Here is a 21,494-nt window from a genome sequence, read left to right on the forward strand (position 1 = left end):
AGGTCATCACAGCTGTCATGACGAGCATCTATAAAGACAGCCCCAGCATTATCACCCAACACTATACAGAAATACAGAATTTATTGATAAATTACTAATTCTGCAGGTATAACTGCCAGATTAGTGAGCAGACAGTTCGAGGACAAGGGGATTATTCAGTGACAAACAATATTTTGGATTAAAAAACGCAAATAATTAGTTTGAATTTTTTTTCGATAATATCAAAATTACAATCAATTTAACTTAATACACCTTTTTTTTATTTTTGAAACACATGTTAGGTGAGAAACAAACTACAAAAACAAATTACTTAAAAAAAGTATTGTTAAGGTTTTTTGGGCATCACTACCACAAATATTCATTATGCAGAATCCGAGACAGCAACAGGTGCAAGTTGCCCTTCAAAATCTTTTCCAGGGCTTTATAGAGAATCAGAAATCATCAGAGGCTCATATTTCTGGCCAATTTGAGCGACGGGAGATAAAAGAGATCTATAAATGTCAGGAGACAAAGGTTTCAAGACAATGTCATGCTTGATTCAAAGGCCTATGCTGACAAGATGCCATTTGGGCTGGAGATAAGAGGAAGTCGCTCTCATCTCCGTCCCCCAGATGAGCCTCTGCTGATGCTGTAATGCAAACAGGGTAAACCTGAGCAGCAGTTGTTCAGTTTGAATGCTGAGGAGAGTTCTTGAAATGTTGAGTTACTACTAGTCATTTCCCTCCTACCTCTTTCAGGTGGTAAAGATGATGATCATCGTAGTCGTGACCTTTGCCCTCTGCTGGCTGCCCTATCACGTCTACTTCATGGTGACGGGTCTCAACAAGCGTCTGAGCAGGTGGAAGTACATCCAGCAGGTTTACCTGTCTGTGCTGTGGCTGGCAATGAGCTCGACCATGTACAACCCCATCATCTACTGCTGCCTCAACAGCAGGTGAGTGCAAATAAGCCTCCACAACAACCCAGGAACTGTTCCCATAAACTGCAGTGTGATTACATGTCGGGGTGATTTGGGTGCAGGTTTCGAGCCGGCTTCAAGAGGGCTTTCTGCTGGTGTCCCTTTGTCCACGTTTCGAGCTACGATGAGCTGGAGCTCCGAAACACAAGACTTGGACCGGGTCGCCAGAGCACCGTGTGCACCCTCTCTCGGGTGGACCCCAGCATCCTCAGCAAAAAGAAGAGCACCTGTCTCAGACTCAACTCTGAGCCCAGTCATAAAGACAGTTAGTTTTCTCCACTCGACACAATGCAGCTCAACAGGTTTAATAGGCACATTACTTTGAGATAGAACATGCTGATTGGACTGTATTTGGTTTACTTATAGAGCTGATCATTTCAAATTATTTACTTAACTCAGTTGTGGTGAATGCCTCAAACTGTTTTAGCTGTGAGGCATGTCTCCCCGATCATTTGACCCGTTTATCAACAGCAGCAGCAGTTTGTGTGACACACTGGAAGCATTAAAGCACTCAGACATAACACACAGACATTTGGATTAAGTGTAACCAACTCTTTCAAGGGACATTTAATGTTTTCACTATCTTTGTAAAGCGACTTTGAGCACCTGTAAAAGCGCTAACAAAATACATCTATTATGTACAGAGTCAGACATAATCTACTTCCTAGGAAATTAAAAACATTGTTCGTAGACAGAGAGGGTGGGTATAATTTGAGAGGAAATTTACATTTTAAACAACTCAAGGTCAGAACAACTCTGAGAAGTATGAGTATAACAATCTGTGGGCTGATTTTATGGAATGGTTTGGAGCAGGAGTTAAAACAAAGCACAAGCATAATTCAGTTTAAAAGGATGTACAGAAACACTTTTTTGGAAAAATATGAGAATGAAGAGAGGTGATTGAAGATGAGAAATTATTGTATATGTATGTATAAATGTAAATGTATGTAGGAATAACTTGCATAATGATTTAAAGGACAATCATTGATCAAGTAAGGGGTGGGAATTAATAAGCATTTGCTTCTTCCTACTCCCTTTCGGACACATATGATTTATTATTATTATTAATATGAAGACTTTTTTTTGTTTTTTTGTTGAATATACAAATATCACCATGAATGTGGATAAATACTGTATTTAACAATACGGTATTCTGTTTTTCACATCTTTTATTTTGTATTTGTTATTCTTTAATCTGTTCGAAATAAAGACTGAAAATGAAATGAATTATTATTATTATTATTATTATAATATTATTTTCAAGTATAAACCCTCTTTAAAACTGCAGAAGTCGTGCAAAGGAACTGCTTAATGCTTATTCAGCATAACTTCAATGGTGCTAATTTGCTAAAATGTAAAAAAATCTCTGCTGGTAAAATATCCCACTGAGTTCAATTTCATTCAATAGTCACACAGTACATCTCTTTATTATTTATTTATTTATATAAAAATGTTCAAACATAAAAAATGTATTCATTTAGATATCTAACACATCACAATGATAATACTATATATTTAATATTAAACGAGATGCTTTAATATAACATGGAAGCATGTGCATTTGGTATAATGCTCTCCTCATGGTATGCATGTATTCAATGCCTTCAGACAGTTACTCAGTGGATTGAATGAACTGTAGGGTCGGTATTAATGCTGCTCTTACATCGTTATAATGCCCTGGAATCCATTAAAGTGACTGACTCAAATGATCCTGGTTTGATTTAAATTCACAAGTGCTTGTTGCTGTATTTGTTGTTTGTTATAGAAAGTGTGTGCCATTTAAGCCAAGTTCAAATCCACTTGTACTGTACTGTAGTTCACTCAACTCAGTAAGAGTTACTTTTTGTATATAATAAGTTTATGTACAGTAGTGTTATGATATTCTGATGTTCGGTGCAGACTTAAACACACATTTGACACACACACAAGTAAATATAGCCTTTACGGTACATTTGTGTTTTGGTGTTGTTTTAGTGCTGTAAAAACAGAAAAATAGATTATTTAAAGTCACTTACAGTTTGAATAGTCCGTTCATCACTCAACACAGATCTCTGCAGCTGCTCTTACTTTGTTCCACTTGAAATGTTTGGTATTAATATGGGTGCAGCTATAAGGATTAAATTCACCACAACTCTTCATCATCATTTTTATTGTTTTAATCTTAAAAAGAAACAACCATTACATTTCACATGTAAAGCCACAAAAAAAGATGAAAAGCCTGTTCTCTGAAAAATAAAAATGTAATTTGGAAAAAGGCATGCTGGGAAGTCTTCTATAAAAACATTCACATTGAGTCAATGATAAAACATGAGTTGATTCCTCTGGGTTTGTGTGTGATGCTTCACAATGTGTCCGTTCTATTGGTGACTATAAAGTGGCCTCATGCAATCTGACCTAGAAACCCAACCAAATGTCCTTTAAAATCACCACATAGTGTAATTTAAAGTCATGCAGTCGTTTCTTTCTGCAAGAATTACAAATAAAGACAAAACTGTTATAGGCCAGGATCCAGATAATCCACAGTTTTCAAACTGCTGTAAGTGTAGTTGTCACATGCAAAGATTCTCAAAGGTGAATGTATAAACGGTTGTAAAACGTTTTGAGAGAATAGAAGAGCAATTCAACCAGTATGGGTTTATAAAGCTCAACTCATCTTAACGCCCCCCTCCCCTCTCTCTACTGCACACACACACTAACACACATTTAAAATATCCACAAAAAATAACTACAAAAAAGATATCACAGAGATCTCATCAGAGAGTATATAATTCTGCTGATATGCATGAAGAAAATGTTTTGGTAGTAATCAAGAAAAACTGAAATTACTGTATTTTTTGTAAGCAACTACAAAAGCCTACGACACCTTGACTGTCAGCATTTCAACCACACAGATGGTTTGTTGTTCGGCTACAAACAAAGCAGCGTTTTGTGTTTTCGTAACTCCCAATGCAATCTGAGTTGCTGAGTACTTTTTCATCTTTCTAGTTAAAGAAAAAAAGAGAGAAAGTCACAAGCATCAACACAAGCCACTGGCTGGAGACATCAGCTGGGGACCTAGAGAGAGATGGAGACAAAGAGAGAGTGATGAATATGCTGGGTAATATTGTTATGTCTAAATATCTTAGAGACCGGGAAAATATATTTTTCCCAACCAGTTTCTCACTACAAGCGAGAAGGCATACACATCTACATGTCTGACAATCGTTTAACAGTTTTGGATATTCCAGAGATTTTATTTAACAGATTTCTGGAATTGTTGTTTCCTCTGTGCTCTTCTTCCTGGTATAAAGTGAACAGGGTTAAGCTTTTGAGCCTCAATCAGGAAACAGCAACATTATAATCAAAATCCAACGTTGGGGGGGGTTGTTACAAGCCCCCAGGAAAAGCCCTGAGCCTTAAAAATGTTTGGTGGTGAACAAACTGTGAAATTACAACCTCAACAACTTTCGTACCATTTACAACATTCGGCCCTAAAATACTTCTAATCATTTAGAATTCATTTGTAAATAAGTGAATGATAATTTGTTGTGTGATAAATAAAGATCCTATTACTTAAAAACAGATTATTTAATCATTAGGTCCCAATGTTGTGACATGCACTAAGGACTGTTTGAATGAACACTAATGCTCTCTAAGGGTTAATAGTTTTCTTTATACATGTGTGGGTAATTAGTTAATGTCACCACTTTCAATCTAATCTGGTCATAAATAATCCCCTAACTCCTCTGAATTTTTTAGTGAACAAATATTTTAGATGTTTTTTTTATTTTCAGATAAAGGGAATCATTATGGACATGGAATAATGTAGTCTAAGGAGTGTCTTGGTAGCCAAGTTGTTGCTGCACATGCTCCCTCCAACACCCCCCCCCCCCCCATTTGTAGGTTGTCGCCTGTCAAAAAAAAAAAATTGACACTGAAAATGCAACAGAAAAGGGACAGCTATTAGATATTTTGAAAATTCTGAATATTGTCAAAGACTCATTATAAAAGAACAATGTATGTGGCTGTAGGCATTTTCACATTATTGTAAACATTATTGTTTACCAATTTAATCATGACCTATTGTTTGCTTAAAACATTAGCATTTACATATGTTTTTTGTTTTTTTCTAAGAACCTCTTCGTCTTAACACTCCCTGCCCAAACCTTTACCTCTGCTCACACAGGCTGTAAATTTGACTATCGAGGGTTAAACTCCTCTTCTAAGTTTGATTATTGCATATTTGCTCATATTCAAATGTATATAAGGATGAGAATGCTGTTAAATGTACATGAGGCCAGATAAAACAATGTGGTCTTTTGAGTTATTTCACATATTAGACGCCAAGTAATATTTCATGAATTATTCATAATTCTGTAACGTTTATAGATGAAACAACGTTTTGATTAAGGAACATTTTGAATTCATTATTATTGAATCCCTCTTACTTATCGTGGGATTGAGCAAAACATACAATATTTTTAATCCAAATAATGTCTTACCGTGACAGACAGTAACAGTTGTGTGTGCTTTCCAGGGATGAGTGTGTCAAAACGATTGCAGTGTATTCAGAACCATTACCCTCATCCTTTATTGTCTTATTTGTTACATCCACAGTAAACACTTCCACCGGAGATAAGAGGGCCATGTCCGTGTCTTCACTGCAAATGTTGGTTCCCAGTTTGATGAAGAAGCAAGAAGTGATATTAAAGATGACCAATCCATCTAAATCCATCATGCCCTTCATTAAACTGTAGCTTGACCAAACTTTGGTGAATTTTCCAAATCTCACCTTTGAGTCCTGTTCTGCTGTGTATTCCTCTCTGATCATATACACAGTCTCACACTTATTTGAATACAGCAGCGACATTGAATCCATGAGCAGGAAGTGAAGCGACTTGTAATGGAACTGGCTTTCATAGGTATTCCTAACATTTCCGCCCATTGTCTGTACTGCATTGTCAAAAGTCTTGGAAAAATCTTCATCCCCTTCATATGCCAAAAGTGCAGCCATATGTTCTTTTGTTCCTCCAGGGATCGCCTTTAAACACGGACTATTTGCGCTCCATGCTTCCTGGAATTCCTCACTGCTGTTTAGCTCCTGCTTTAAGAGCCCAGAGTGGACAAACTTCTCCAAGGCCTCTTTACGGCATCCATTGTACATGTCGTCTATGGCATCAGGGGCCATGTCCAGCAGTGTTGCGCTCTCTGCAGTCACCTTTATTGAGTATGGAGTTTAAAATATAGATAGAGAGGAGAATATTATTATTTTATTCTAACATAACATCACAACAGGTTTTGATGGCTATTAGTAAGATCAATAAAACTTACTTTGTAGAAGAGAGCTGTGAAAACAATGGAGGCTAGAAGCATTTTTCTTCTGTAGAACATTTTGAATGCCTTTTCCCGTGTACTGTCTGCGCAGAATGCTGAAACAGAAATCCCAGAAAAGCTTTGCAGGACCAAACTTGAACAGAAAGTTGTACACAGTCCAACAATGGGATGATCTATCTTGTTGCTCCAATACTTTGTTTGGACAAGCCTACCATCCTAGATCTACCATTAACAGTTTTCCTCCCGAAAGGAAAAAAGCACCCTAGATAACAAGAAAGTTTGCAACCCTAAAATGAAAAGAAAATATTGAAAGACACATACCTTAAGATAGGCAAATTAATTTCTTGGAACCAAAATCACGTCTTCTTTCATCGAACTGCAGGGGAGTGATAATTCTCTGCAGAACACTGTCTCTGGCGAAGTCAAAACGTATCAGGCTGAGCAACGCCTTTTCGTTTCCTGTGGAAGGAAGTAACATGCCATTCGGATCGCTGATGTCGAGCTATTCCTTCTGTTAGAGCTACTGAATTACTGAAGTAAGCACTTTCTGATGAAAAACAAAAAGAAACAACAGAAACAAATATATAAATAGTTCAGCCTACAAATGGTTAAAGCTGGATGGTTATATATATTTTTTTTAAACACATATTTTAATTGATAAACTATAAATTGTTCCTATGGGTTCCCCTTTTCTAACATGCTGTGTTCCAGTTTACCTATAGCTTGACTGGAAACAAATGACTTGCATTACGCTTTCACTTGCTGTATTCAGTAAGGAATGAATGCATACATGCTCTACTGAATGTAAAAGTAGAATAACCTTTAATAAATTATAAATAAACTTTCCTTTAAATTAAATCTTTAAAATTTAGTGAAACAAGTTTTGATGAACAAAAAAGACAATTGCATTCTCTTCTGTTGACAAATTAAAGTAACTTTTCTCACTGCACAAACACTAACCTGAACATACTGTTCATGCTGTTTTCATTGGTGCTCCCCCGAGACAGTCAGCACTTGTACTTCCTTCCTTCCTCCCCTCCCTGCTGGCACAGAAGCAAGTAGAAGCTCAACAAAGCATGACAAATTGTGTGTGTGTGTGTGTGTGTGTGTGTGTGTGTGTGTGTGTGTGTGTGTGTGTGTGTGTGTGTGCGTGTGTGTGTGTGTGTGTGTTTAGTTTTTAAGGTGCCCACAATAGCAATAATAGGCATAGTTAAAAAGTATCCATGAAGAGAATTAAACACATCCAACAGCCTAGTTCAAGGCTATTCAATTACACATTCAGTTGGGCCAGATTTTATAACTACAAAATTCAGCTGGGCCAGACATTCAACGGCCTGTAAAAAGCGGGTAGTGACACATTTTAAACCAACACATATTACTGCGATGAAAAACATGCAATTTTTATTCATTGTTCATCTAACAAAGGTATGTCAAAAAGTGCATAAAAACACAACAAATTAGCATTCATTTAACAGAATCTGAAAAAAAAGTTCACAGTTGTAGCATTACATTTGTTTGCTTTAGAAGTCAAATATTCAGGTTATTTTTTTTTAACCAGGCACATCACAAAGTGCTACTGAATACAGTAATAGCAGTCTTAATAAATGTCCTCACATACAAAGAAAACAGCTAAAGAGCTTCAATGCAACACAAAGAGGTAGTACTGTAGCAATACTATTTTTTCAACAAAAAAATCATAAGTTTTGGTCACATTTGACCCAGACACATTACAAAGTGCATTAAAATGAATACAGAAAGAACTGTCAAACCCTTCAGTGCACAAACCCAACAAGGGATACGGGTAACTAACATATGAATGAATACTACACTACACGTCTACTATAGTAAACTAGGTGCTTACTATCACCTCAATTCATTCATATGTTAGTTACCCGTATCCCTTGTTGGGTTTGTGCACTGAANATGACCTCAAGAGGCACTTTGTTTAATTATTGTTTTGCTTAATTATTTGTCATTTTTCAAGCTACGGGATGTTTTCCTACGTTTGTCATGAAAAATGATGTCTCAGGAATGTAGGGTTTGGGAATTATGGCAGTTTTAAAAAAATATATGAAGGCAAATTTCAAACGGTCCTCCACTCTAACTCTGACATCACGCACTCTGCGTGTGTCACACTCTGTGTGTGATACCGGACAGTTTTTGTTTTATTCTCATCTAAAAACAGGGATGATAGCTCATATATAAGACTTCAAAGGTCTTTTATTTTGAAACTCTACATCAGAATGTCCTGATTTTTTCTGAGTGACTACATGGGGTGTCCTGCTATCACCCTGGAGTGAGATGGATCTATGATACTGGACAGTTTTTGTTTTATTCTCATCTAAAAACAGGGATGATAGCTCATATATGAGACTTCAAAGGTCTTTTATTTTGAAACTGTANGAATTCTGACAGTTGTATATTTGTGACTTTGTATGTATGTACTACATACAACGAAAACACTTTGGAAGGTTGCAACGTGTTGTCGCCATTACAACGATACAGCATCTGTTAGTCGACAAGTCGTGTTTTCATTCAAGGTTGTCAGACTACGGACAACTTAATTTGTACTTTCCTTTGAGGACGTTTCTGGTATTATGATAGAAAACTAATGTAATCAAGGTCTCATGCTTAGTGGTACAAGTTAATGAAAAAAAGACATTTACTTTTACAGTACAGTACACAACTCAAAATAATTCTACGCAGTTCAAATTAGTTATTATTTTTTTGCCTAAGTCGAGATAAGGTGAAAAATTGGTTCTGTACCGGTTTTTACAACCTTGTCACTGGGGTGAAAAACCATTTTCGTAAAGTAATATTCAGGTTTTGTGCATGAGGTACATGCGAGGAAAAATTGGTTGATCAATATGTTTCAAACAGGGTGAGGCCTATTCCCGCTACTGTTCCCGGGCTCTCACTCGGAGGTTACTATACCCCTTTATTTTAAACGAAAAATATTTCTCTAGTATACTCCAGTTAATACCGACCTCCATTAACATTGTTATGTGAACACGTAAACGTATATCTCTCTCCGAAACAGCAGATACATGGACCCAGACCCGACTAGGACGACTGCCATCTAGGGTCTCCAAACCTAAAGGAACAAAGTTCCCTACAGACTTGATTTTAAGAGACTGCGACCACTTCGATTACTTTGTGTCATTATTCGAGACTCCTACGACCGCAATCCTTTATTATAAATATCTTGTTTCCTTTGTATACTTTCACAAAATGGAATATAATGTCTGATTTCTTCGGTTCTTGTGGAAAGGGGCGTCTTTAAGGGAGAGTCACAAACACTTACTTGAGCAACAGCTAGACGGTGTGCACTCGTCGCAAGAAAGGTGAAAACTACTGAACATTTCCTCCTTTAAAGACAAGAACCACATTTGTGGACAAACAATTTTTTATATTGCTCTTAACATAAGTAATTTTTCCAGTGTGACGTTTACAAATGTTTTCTTAATTTTCCACGTCTCATATAGTTCCTCTTCGTAATATTGGTTAACAACTAAATCCAAGTTTTTACTTGTTTATTTTCGCATACTAAGAATGGTTTAGTTGTTTCTCGTGCAAACGGTAGAAACAAAAAGTTCGGGACTCCTTTGACTCAGGTAGAGAGAAGGGACGAACGTGGAGAACCGGAGACCTGAGAGTCTGTCACGACAGGGGGGGACGACAGCGACGCAGGGAAGTTGTGATGAAAGATACGACCGGTTATACTGTAATCTGTTTCATGTGCTTTACTACATCGATTCTTTACATTATTAATAAAAGTCTTCATTTTGTGTCTGGACAAAGCGTCAAACAGAGGAGACCTAGTCAGGGTTGCGAGTCCGAGAAACCCACACGAGTCCTGGGCTAACTTCTAAACTTACCTATTTGGAACGAGACTTTTTGTTGTTGTTCCTATATCCTTAACTTTAACTCCATTTGTTGGTTTACAACAATGGAGTTACGTTTTGTGACTGGAATGTGTATACGTTCACAGAACTTTCGCCGTAAAAAGTCTAAATTTCTACTCTACGGCTGACTTAAACAGGAAGCACGACCTCAGGCTCTAACTCCTATAAAAAACGTCTCGTAAGTTTAAGGTATTGAAGGTAGTTGAACGCGTATCTATAGACAGTTGTGTTTTTTTTGTGTCTGTCAATTTTATGATCGGTTGTTCTATTTGATGTGTCTATTTATATAGTTTACTAAATTTTATTTGTGACGTAAAAGAGTGTTAACTTTCTTTGATCAGGTTGTAAAGAGATTTAGATTATCTGTTAACCACCGAGTGTGTTGTTCACGACGGTTTTTGAGAAGGTGGTTTTAATTTTCTTATACTCCCTTTCATTTGCCTATTTACGAAAAATATAAAAACTTAACAAGGGGAAGAAATAGATGACTTCTCTCAGTTCACCTTATGAGAAATGTTTCGTAATAAACCTATTATTTTACGTTCAACTGTAGAATCACATAAATATGTGATATTTTTATATAATATATCGATGAATTTTGTGTCTATATAATTTTGTGTATATCCATTGGAAAACGTTACTCCTACACTTTTCATGGGGTGGACTATTCACTTCTCTTGGTACTAAAGGGTAGTCGGGGAACCAACTTCCGAAACACCTTGAGGTTCAGGTTTCCATTTCAATGTTTGTCGCGGGAGACCATAGTGGCAGATCGTCACCGTAGTTCCTTGACCCCATTCAGGACTTGTTTTTGCGTGTTACTTTACGTGTAAAGGAATTGTGTGCCTTCCTTCTACTTGAGGAAAATTTATAAATAATATGAATTCATTACGGTGCGAGTGACATCGACCAGTGGTCCTTCTAGGGAAACTGGTGTCCTACAGAAAAGAAAAAGTCACGTTTGTGAATGTCGGTACCTTTACGTTTCCGGTCGGTAGTCTAAGGGGACTGTGTGTCCTTACATGTTAATTTCCCGTGAATAAAGTAACAACGTGGAAATTCTAACATGTAGGACACAGTCCCCTTTAGACTCGACCGTGAAACGTTAAAGGATCCGCATGTACAAACGTGAACTTTTTCTTTTTCTTTAGGGACCTAGTTTCCTAAAGGACCACTTGGTCGTATGTTCACTCGAACCGTAATGATGTCCATTTATTATTTATAAAGTTTTCCTCCAGTAGAGAGGCACACAATTTTTACACGTAAGTAACAACTAAAAACAGTCCTGAATGGGTTGTCAGGGAACTACGTGACGATGCTCCACTATGGTCTCCCGTCGACAACATTTGAAATGAAACTAACTCCAAGGTGTTCGGAAGTTGTGTTCCCAGACTACCCTTAGGTACCAGAGAAGTGAATAGGTCTCACCCCATGAAAAGTGTAGGAGTAACTGTTTTCCCAGAATGATATACAAAATATATAGACACAAAATTCATTCCGATATATTATATAAAATTCACTATATTTATGGTGATCTATAGGTTGAACTGTAAATATATAGGTTTATTACGAAACATTTTCATAATGAACTTGAATAAAGTATTCTATTTCTTCCCCTTTGTTTATGTTTTTTATATTTTTTACGTAATAGCAAATGAAAGGGGGGTATAGAAAAAAAACTCGACCTTCTCAAACGTCGTGAACACACACCGGTACAGATAATCTAAATCTCTTACAACCTGATCAAAAGAAAGTTAAACACTTTTTACGTCATAAAATAAATTTAGTAAATCTATATACATAGCACACTCAAATAGAACAAGAATCTTAAAATTGGACAGACAAAACACAATACTGTCATAGATACGCTGTTCAACTCCTCAAATACTAACTTACGAGGCGTTTTTTGGAGTTAGAGCTGAGGTCGTTGCTTCCTGTTTAAGTCGCGGTAGAGTAGATTAAGCTTTACGTCGAAAGTCTGTTGAACGTATACCCAATTCCGTCCAAAAACGAACTCATTGTTGTGACAACAAATGGAGTAAAGTTAAGGATATAGGAACAAACACAAAGTCCGCCAAATAGGTAAGTTAAGAAGTTAGCCAGGACTCGTGTGGGGTTTTCGTCGGACTCGCAACCTACTTAGTCTCCTCTTGTTTGACGCTTTGTCCCAGGACACAAAATTGGACACTTTTATGAATAAGTAAAGATCGATGGTAGTAAAGGCACATTGAACAGATTAAGTATAACCGTTCGTCCGTTTACGACACAGATTCCCTGCCGTCGCTGTCGTCCCGTCTGCAGACTCTCAGGTCTCGGTTCTCCAGTTTCGCCTCTCTCTCCTGACAGTCGAAGGAGGTCCACTTTTGTTTCTACCGGTTGTGACGAGAAACAACTAGAAGCCTTCTTTTAGTATGCGAAATAAAGTAAAAACTTGGATTTAGTTGTTGAACCCAATTTACGAAGAGAACTATATGAGAACGTTTGGAAAATTAAGAAACATTTGTTAAACGTCACACATGGAAAAAATTACTTATGTTATAAAGAGCAATATAAAAATTTTTTTGTCACAAAATGGGTTCTTGTCTTAAAGGCGGAAATGTTCAGTAGTTTTACCCTTTCTTCGACGCAAGTGCCACCTTGTGTTGCTCAAAGTAAGTGTTTGGGACTCTCCCTTAAGACGCTTCCTTTCGCCAGAACCGGGACAATCAGACATTATATTCCATTTTGTGAAAGTATACAAAGGAACAAGATTATTTATGAAAGGATTTTCGGTGTAGGAGTCTCGAACAATGACACAAAGTTAATGAAGGTGTCAGTACTCTTAAGAATTGCAGTCTTGGGACTTGTTCTTTAGGTTTTGGGAACCCTAGATGGGCAGTTCGTCCTTAGTCGTGTCTGGTCCATTGTGCACTGCTGTCCTTACGGAAGAGAGATGATACGTTTGTACGTTTTCACATAACATTGTATAATGAGTCGGTATTACTGGAGTATACAGAGAAATATTTTTTCGTTATAAATAAGGGTAGGGAGTCACCGTCCAGTGGAGACGGTGAAAGTAGCGGAATGGTCTTCACCTGTGAAACATAATTGACACCAATTTTTCCTTCCGATGGTACCTTCATTCACAAACCTGATTATGATATTTACGCAAATGTTTTTCAACTCCAGTGAAGGTTTTTTGTAAAAACGTACGAACCAATTTTTTCACTTTGATCTCGATTTAGGTCGAAAAAATAATAACTAATTTGACGGCGTAGAATTTCAATTTGAGTACTAGCTAGTTAAAAGTAAATGTTCTTTTTTCATTAACTTGTACCTAATAAGTCATGGACCGTTGATTTACATGTAGTTTGCATCAATATACCAGGAACAGTCGCTCAAAGGAAAGTACAAATTAAGTTGTCCGTAGTCTGCACTTGATGAATACGACGACTTGTGACTAACAGATGCTGAGCGTTTAATGGCGACCCCAACGTTTGCACCTTTCTCAAGTGTTTTGTTGTTGTAGTACATACATAAAAAGGTGCCATTATCAACTATCAGAATTCCGGGACTGTGTGGTCGGGCTTTAGCCGGCTGCTTCGCACGGGACAGCGGGTTTGAGTTAAACCACACAGGGCGGAATAAACCGGCTGCGTGCCGGCTAAGTTGTACAACTTAGCCGGCACGCAGCCGGTGTCCGTCAGCCTGTTTATTTAGTGAGACTAACCGACAAGTCGATCGCTTAGTCACGTACTCTTCGCTTTGCCAACCAACTCTTACAGAAGGTGTTCGTTGTAAGGTTACCGACTATCGAGGTCATGGCGTGCTTTGTACAAAAGCTACCTTCTCTCACTTTTACCTTGCGTGTGCGATAAACAACAAACAAATATAGTGCATCAGACAAGAAGAAGACAGAAGGCCAACAACGGATAAAAATTACTGCTTATGTGTGATGGCGGCGGACGACCATTTCTCTCAATAACGGTGAGTGCGTACAAGCACGCATGAGCCGACTTCAGAAACACCACACAAGGTCACGCTGTGTACCGGTTCTGCGTCCTCTTGTGCGGCTGCGTTGTCAGCCGCAGCCGTAGCCGCTCAAGAGACCACTGACGAACCACACAGTCCCGGAATTTTCACGCGAGGTGAAGGGAAGACTAAGACAGAGTGGAAGGAGACGTCCCAACAACAACTGGAGTTTCTCCTTCGCACCATGGTCTTCACAGAGCTGGGACTCACGTCCTTGAAGTCCAGGAGTTCATTCGTTACTAGGATTCACGGCGTAAATTTTGTTTGTTGTTGAGATCGTGCGCACTACAAAAACCTAACCGTATAACGTTTTACCACAGACTCTTGCACAGGAAACTGCAACGTCCGATGGGTGACGGTGTCCTCTAGACGCAGTCGATGTAGTACTGTGACCAAACGAAGAAAAAGAAATGAGGATGGATGCGAATTGAACGGTACTTTATTACAACAGAAGAAGATTTAGAGTTTGGGTACAACAAGAGGAGTTGTACGTCGTCACATACTAGCACAGAAGAGAAGAGAGTTGATAGTCTTAAGGCCCTGACACACCAGCCCGAAATCGGCCGACGAAGCGTGCCCTGTCGCCCAAACTCAATTTGGTGTGTCCCGCCTTATTTGGCCGACGCACGGCCGATTCAACATGTTGAATCGGCCGTGCGTCGGCCACAGGCAGTCGGACAAATAAATCACTCTGATTGGCTGTTCAGCTAGCGAATCAGTGCATGAGAAGCGAAACGGTTGGTTGAGAATGTCTTCCACAAGCAACATTCCAATGGCTGATAGCTCCAGTACCGCACGAAACATGTTTTCGATGGAAGAGAGTGAAAATGGAACGCACACGCTATTTGTTGTTTGTTTATATCACGTAGTCTGTTCTTCTTCTGTCTTCCGGTTGTTGCCTATTTTTAATGACGAATACACACTACCGCCGCCTGCTGGTAAAGAGAGTTATTGCCACTCACGCATGTTCGTGCGTACTCGGCTGAAGTCTTTGTGGTGTGTTCCAGTGCGACACATGGCCAAGACGCAGGAGAACACGCCGACGCAACAGTCGGCGTCGGCATCGGCGAGTTCTCTGGTGACTGCTTGGTGTGTCAGGGCCTTAAAAGTGCGCTCCACTTCCCTTCTGATTCTGTCTCACCTTCCTCTGCAGGGTTGTTGTTGACCTCAAAGAGGAAGCGTGGTACCAGAAGTGTCTCGACCCTGAGTGCAGGAACTTCAGGTCCTCAAGTAAGCAATGATCCTAAGTGCCGCATTTAAAACAAACAACAACTCTAGCACGCGTGATGTTTTTGGATTGGCATATTGCAAAATGGTGTCTGAGAACGTGTCCTTTGACGTTGCAGGCTACCCACTGCCACAGGAGATCTGCGTCAGCTACATCATGACACTGGTTTGCTTCTTTTTCTTTACTCCTACCTACGCTTAACTTGCCATGAAATAATGTTGTCTTCTTCTAAATCTCAAACCCATGTTGTTCTCCTCAACATGCAGCAGTGTATGATCGTGTCTTCTCTTCTCTTACAGGACGAGGAGGACCAGGCCTACTTAATGGACGATGCCGGCAACATTGAACTCAGCCAGGCCTCGACCCCCCAGAGGACAGTGTGTCCAGAGCAGGGACCTGCAGACGGCTGGGGGGACGGGGACGACGACCAGGACTATTTACACAGCCTGGACGACTTTGAACAAAAAAGCGGGGATATCCCTGATCTGCTTCTGCTCAAATGTATGGCAGACTTTGACTCCCATTAGAGGGTGAGTCTTATGTTATTTTGCACCCACTTTACCAAATGTCCTCCTATTTATAATTGACCAACATGTAATAAATAGTTTATAAGCCACTATATTTTGCAAGCTACGTATGTTTATTGATTTGTCAAAAAGTCAAACTCCTTTTGTAATTGAAGCCTGTTGTATAAACGGATGAATGGATGACAATAAATAAAACAGTTTTAATATAGGCCTTTAGAGGAAAGGTCAATTCTTCATTATAAACATTTAAAGTATCCCTAATGCTGCCTTTTATATAAGTGATTAACCATTTAGAGAAAAGGTTTAAATGGTGCTTAGGAATGACTAATAGGGGGAGCAAAGTTCCTGTATAATGCTCTTTAATGGTCACACATAGCACAGTGATATTTGGCCTCTGCTTTTAACCCATCCTATACCAGGAGTCTAGTACTAGGAGCGGTGGGCAGCTATAGACATGAGGGATGTATTTTTTTAGGGATCATAATTATTATTGTTCCCCTCTTTATGAAAGAAAAACTACCCTTCTTGGAGAAAGTGTTTATTTCGTACAGTTGAGAAAATAAAGACACTTTACTTGGCCGAAAACTGAACCTTCGCCCTTTTCATTTCAGAGTGTTTAAAAAAAACAGAACAATATGGCTTGAAATGTCAAGGAGGCCTCGACGTGTTTGTGTGTGAGACTTAACATCTGAATTCATGACAACTGAAATGCTGCGCCGTTTTACATAAAAGTTAACTTGAAATGTCGACAAGAACATTAAATCTCTTTTAAAAACGTGCTTCTTCAAATGAAAAGTGATCCATTAAATCTTTGTTGTTTAAAATATTTACCCAGAAACCTCAAGTGTAATACAACGGACAAAGTGCAGCTTTATCCTGCGACCTATGACAACCAAATGTGAAATAAGAGCAACATCATGTTCAGAAGAGTAACATTCACTATTTCCTGTGCAGTGTTAAACAAAAAAACACAAAAAGGCACCAAAAGTCTGTAAATCTTCCCAAAACTCTAATTTCTAACTTGTGCACAGGAAAGGGTTCATCAGTCCTTCAGAAGCATGGAGACACACGGGAATGAAGGAAATTTAAACCACTGAGTATCAGGCAAAATACTCTGCATACAAATAGACTTTTTAGCAGATACAATATTTACAGTTGAATGATTACATTAAATACCGACTTAAATAGATAGACCAAAACATTAATACTCAATATTAGTCACAGATGTCAAAGCGTGTTAATAGGATTTCTTTCTGCGGCTCCCAAGAATACAAAATTGGCAGAAATGTGTTTACCTTCTGACGGTGGAGAAGTCGAAGGCAGTTTTAAGGCATGAGCAAGTCAGATTTCCCCTTTGTGTGTTTTTAACCTCAACCCTTAGATAAGTGATTCCAGTAACATGGTGACAGCAGGGACCCTTTAGCGGTACAGGAACAATACATACTTCCCCTCCATTAACTATTTGGTTCTGGCGGTGTGCTCTGAATGGTCACCTTCTGTACTCCTCGATCCCAGTTTACATATTAATTTTGGCATAAAGTTCATCAATGTTCTCTTTGAAGCGGTTACGAATCTCAGTCCTCTTGGCCTTTAGGGTGGGGGTCAGCAGGCCGTTCTGGATAGAAAACAGCTCGGTGTGTAACGCAATGTCTTTCACCTGCAGAGGAGGAACAAAAAGCAACATTTGATGCAGTGTCTCAATTACAACTAACATCTATTAGTAATTGCAACATACAATTACTTTGTGAATTATTTTAATACAACCAAAAATAGTGTTTTACAAGATAATGTCTGCAAATAAAGATAAATACAAAGACTACTACATCTTAATTGCACTGTATATTCTCACAAAAGACTAGAAAGAAATAAACAAAGTATAAAATACTTTCTTGTCTTTTCATTTGTACAATGCCATGCCATTATGCTGCTGCAACGCAAATTGGGATCAATAAAGTTCTATCTTATCTTATTCAAATGTAGTCCAAAAGTAATATTCATTGTCCTTTCAAAAACTGATTCGATGTAATTGTCTTAAAAAACATCAAAATACACTCAGACTATTGGTCTGTCAGTGAGAGTAATGAATCGACTAATCATTTCAGATGTAATTTAAAAATGAAGCATTTTGATAAAACATGGCAACAGTTACCTGCTCGAAGGACTTGAGTCCCGCCTCCTTGCCCAGCCTCAGGATGTCCTCCAGAATGGCGCTCTTCACATCCTACAAACAGTCACACACACGTTAGCTCACATAGCAAATGGCTGTGTGTGTGAGCAGCGGACAGTGACACCTCACCTTGTTACTGCACAGTTCAGAGTAGGAGCCTTCGATCCCCCTTTTCTTCATCCAAATAGGTAAAAAGTCTGGATCAGGAACCACTATCGCCACCAGACATGCCTTAGAAACACAACAAGGACATCAGAGCCACACATATTGAACCAAACTAGAAACTGATACTGCACATTATGATAAGAATATCTGATGTTTACACATTCATGAACTCACCTGTAAGCTTTCGCCGTAAACAAATATCTGGGCCACTGGATCACTGAGATTATACACCGTTTCTATTTTCTCGGGGGCGATGTACTCTCCTTGTGCCAGCTTGAAAATGTGCTTCTTTCTGTCAGTGATTTTAAGACAGCCGTTCTGCAAAAAAAGAACAAAAAAAGAGGGTTTTATGAGATACACTTATCCATGGTCAGTGTATTTGTATAACTTTTATCTACCATCATTTTTCTTTACAACATACTGACATTTTTATGACTTAACTATATCTTTATCACATACTACATATACTGGGATGTGCTATATTTGTTATGACTTAAACCAGGGTTGTCAAACTCAAATTCATCGCGGGCCACATTAGCATTATGGTTGCACTCAAAGGGCCGGTTATAACTATATAAATATATAATATAATGTATTATATCACATTATTGCCTCTGAATTGGATTATTATCGGATAGGGTAATTAACTACGTCTGAAAGCAGAAGTCCAGGGCAAATAATTCTCTCTTCAGTGCGCATGTCACAGTGCGCGATGCATTGTGGGACATATCGTCTGTAGCAGTGGCATGTAACTGTATAATAACGTATTATATTCTTTGCAAGCTCTTGCGGGCCACATCAAATGAAGTCGCGAGCCGGATTTGGCCCCTGGGCCTTGAGTTTGACACCCCTGACTTAAACAAACACTGTTTTCACAATTTGATGACATCATAGGTTTAGCTACTGCCCCCAGTTCACTGCATACAACAATATAATGCACGAGGTGTGTTACATGTACTCATAATTAAAGATGAATGAGCCCTTCAACATTCTTTCTACTTACAGGAAGCCACTTCCCGACGTCTCCCGTGTGCAGCCATCCGTCCTCGTCGATGGCCTCTGCAGTTCTCTCGGAATCTTTCAGGTATCCCAGGAAAACGTTTGGTCCTTTGACACATACCTGGAGGGAGAGATGATAGAGTTCATGAAATTTAGAAGCAAGCACACGTGCAGATTATATCAAGTGTATATCAACGCTAGGGAGCAATAACGGTTACTCTGTTAATGGCACCATTTTAGTACAGGCTGCAATATCTCAACGAATATAAGAGGGGAATTTTTCAGAAATGTCCAAACAGATATTTATGATGCCTAGAGAATCAATGTGACATTGGTTATCCTCTGACGTTTGATCCACCAGCAGGGCAAATATTTAAGTTGACCTGTGAAATAGTTCAGTATCTGCTGGATGGCTTGTATCATATTTATTGAAGGACATATTTCCCTCAGGATAAATTGCTATCATTTTAGGGATCCCCTTTAACGTGGCGCCACCATCAGTTAAAAATGTTATATTTGTCCGACACTTAAGTTGTGTAGTTATTTGTTATTTTGCAGGTGTAATTTGTGTTTAAGATTCATTGTAAAAACATGGCATGTGAACATTGTAAACATTATATTAGCTGAACATCAGCATTGTCATAATGAGTAGGTTGACAGGCTGTCTTTACTTTTAACCGAATGAAACATTTGCTTATCCATGTTTTACTCGTGTTAAGATCTTTCTGCTGCAGAGAAAAGTGTTTTAATAATAATAGTAATTCATATCCTACACTTTAATTAATGATTTATTGTACATTTTCCACTGTATTTTTATTAATTCTGCCTGATATGCAGCTTGTAGGGTAAGCTTCACTGACCATGTTCATTATAGTGAAGAAACACTAGATGTCACACACGTGCAAATGGTATTTCTGCTTTTGTATTCTTAAAAGTAATTGGTATGGCATTGAGGCTTCAAGTGAAGTCACTGTGGTTTTTCTTAAGAATAATTATACTTTGAGTTCATTATTTCTATCCAAACCTGTTGTTAATTACAGCCAATAAATACTTTTTTCCTCCACTGACTTCATGCATTTGATTGTTACTGAATAGCACTCCTCACCTCTCCCTCTCCATTGGCTGCCATGTAGTTCATTTCTGCCACATCCACCAGTTTGATAGCGTTGCAGGGCAGAGGAGGCCCGACGTGACCTGGAGACACAAAATCATCACAGTTTAGTTTCAAAGTTCACAGAAAGAATTGTTTAAATGTCTCTCATAGGCTTCACTACACGAGAACAGACGGGGGGTTTTACCTGCGGTCCAATCCCCGGGCATGGACATGGAGCAGCCAGCGGTGCACTCAGTCTGACCGTAGCCCTCATAAAACTGTGGAGAGCAGAGCGGGTTTTTAGTGACATGTATGAACATAAAACTAATTGATAAAGATTAGCCAAAGGAATGTGAGATGGTGGAGTGGAGGCCGCTCACCTGACAGCCCAGAGCGGCTCGTAGGAAGGTGAGGATGGTCGGAGCCACCGGAGCCGCTCCTGTGATGATCAGTCTGACGTGACCGCCCAGACTCTCCTGCAGAGAGCAAACACAGGAAGACCATCGTTAGATTACATCATATCAATAGTAAATCAATTGTTGAAATATCTTATGGGCTTGGAACTTGTGACAGGTGTTTATCTAACCCAGGGGTGGGGAACCTCCGGCCCCCGGGCCGTATACGGCCCGCGAGACAATTTGGTACGGCCCTCGAGGTAATTTATAAACACTCGCAAAAAAGAAAAAAAATTGAGAAATCTAGACCGCAAAAAAATTAAACAAGCGAGTGCCTGTTTTTCCTAGCCAAGGTCAGGGTCCTTGAACACAACACGAGCCTAACGTGTCATCACGTGGTATATGTCTCGTCTGACAGGGGTGCAGTTCTGACGGAGAGCACCAGAACCCCACTCCGGCACTTCCAAAAATTGCAATATCCAAAGGAGCCGTACACATGCCGCAGTTTTTGCGTGGCTGTGTCTTTATAGACCCTCCAGAAAAATGCGGGCAAAATTCCTTGATTATGCGGGCTAAAATCCTTGATTATGCGGGGGTTTTATGTGATTTTATGCGGTGAAATTGCGGGAAGTTGCGAAATATGCGGAAATATGCTAAATATGCGGGGAAAAAGAATAACAATTTTTTTAAATATTGGGCTCTCTTTATTTATTCTCTCTCACACAGAACCTGC

At 38.9% G+C, this 21,494-nt stretch overlaps 3 protein-coding genes and 1 long non-coding RNA gene across 4 annotated transcripts in view; 2 read left to right on the forward strand and 2 right to left on the reverse strand.

The window, feature by feature from the left end:
• The first annotated feature begins 714 nt into the window (after positions 1–714).
• On the forward strand, positions 715–1,457 carry LOC104941422 (neuromedin-K receptor-like). The gene is made up of 2 exons (XM_010766522.1): positions 715–934; positions 1,021–1,457. The coding sequence occupies exons 1-2, from the start codon at positions 747–749 to the stop codon at positions 1,226–1,228; spliced, it is 396 nt and encodes a 131-aa protein (XP_010764824.1). The 5' UTR covers positions 715–746; the 3' UTR covers positions 1,229–1,457.
• Positions 1,458–3,090: 1,633 nt separating this feature from the next.
• On the reverse strand, positions 3,091–6,799 carry LOC104941423 (erythroblast NAD(P)(+)--arginine ADP-ribosyltransferase-like). The gene is made up of 4 exons (XM_010766524.1): positions 6,593–6,799; positions 6,269–6,366; positions 5,440–6,155; positions 3,091–4,012 (listed from the first exon to the last, which is right to left on the reverse strand). The coding sequence occupies exons 2-4, from the start codon at positions 6,326–6,328 to the stop codon at positions 3,940–3,942; spliced, it is 849 nt and encodes a 282-aa protein (XP_010764826.1). The 5' UTR covers positions 6,329–6,366; positions 6,593–6,799; the 3' UTR covers positions 3,091–3,939.
• An 8,431-nt stretch (positions 6,800–15,230) lies between these two features.
• On the forward strand, positions 15,231–19,367 carry LOC104941425 (uncharacterized). The gene is made up of 4 exons (XR_797898.1): positions 15,231–15,417; positions 15,534–15,580; positions 15,715–15,945; positions 19,280–19,367. It is a non-coding gene; the product is annotated as an uncharacterized lncRNA (long non-coding RNA).
• LOC104941424 (long-chain-fatty-acid--CoA ligase 1-like) overlaps positions 17,459–21,494 on the reverse strand; it is a gene marked incomplete at its 5' end in the record, with an annotated part of 9,175 nt that continues 5,139 nt past the window's right edge. Inside the window, 8 exon segments of the mRNA NM_001303293.1 lie at positions 17,459–17,599; positions 18,092–18,163; positions 18,239–18,340; positions 18,449–18,592; positions 19,278–19,394; positions 20,379–20,467; positions 20,572–20,644; positions 20,747–20,842. Coding sequence (NP_001290222.1) covers positions 17,459–17,599; positions 18,092–18,163; positions 18,239–18,340; positions 18,449–18,592; positions 19,278–19,394; positions 20,379–20,467; positions 20,572–20,644; positions 20,747–20,842 — 834 coding nt within the window.

Source organism: Notothenia coriiceps, unplaced genomic scaffold (genome assembly GCF_000735185.1).
Source record: "Notothenia coriiceps isolate Sejong01 unplaced genomic scaffold, NC01 NC01_scaffold00003344, whole genome shotgun sequence".
NCBI lineage: Eukaryota > Metazoa > Chordata > Actinopteri > Perciformes > Nototheniidae > Notothenia > Notothenia coriiceps.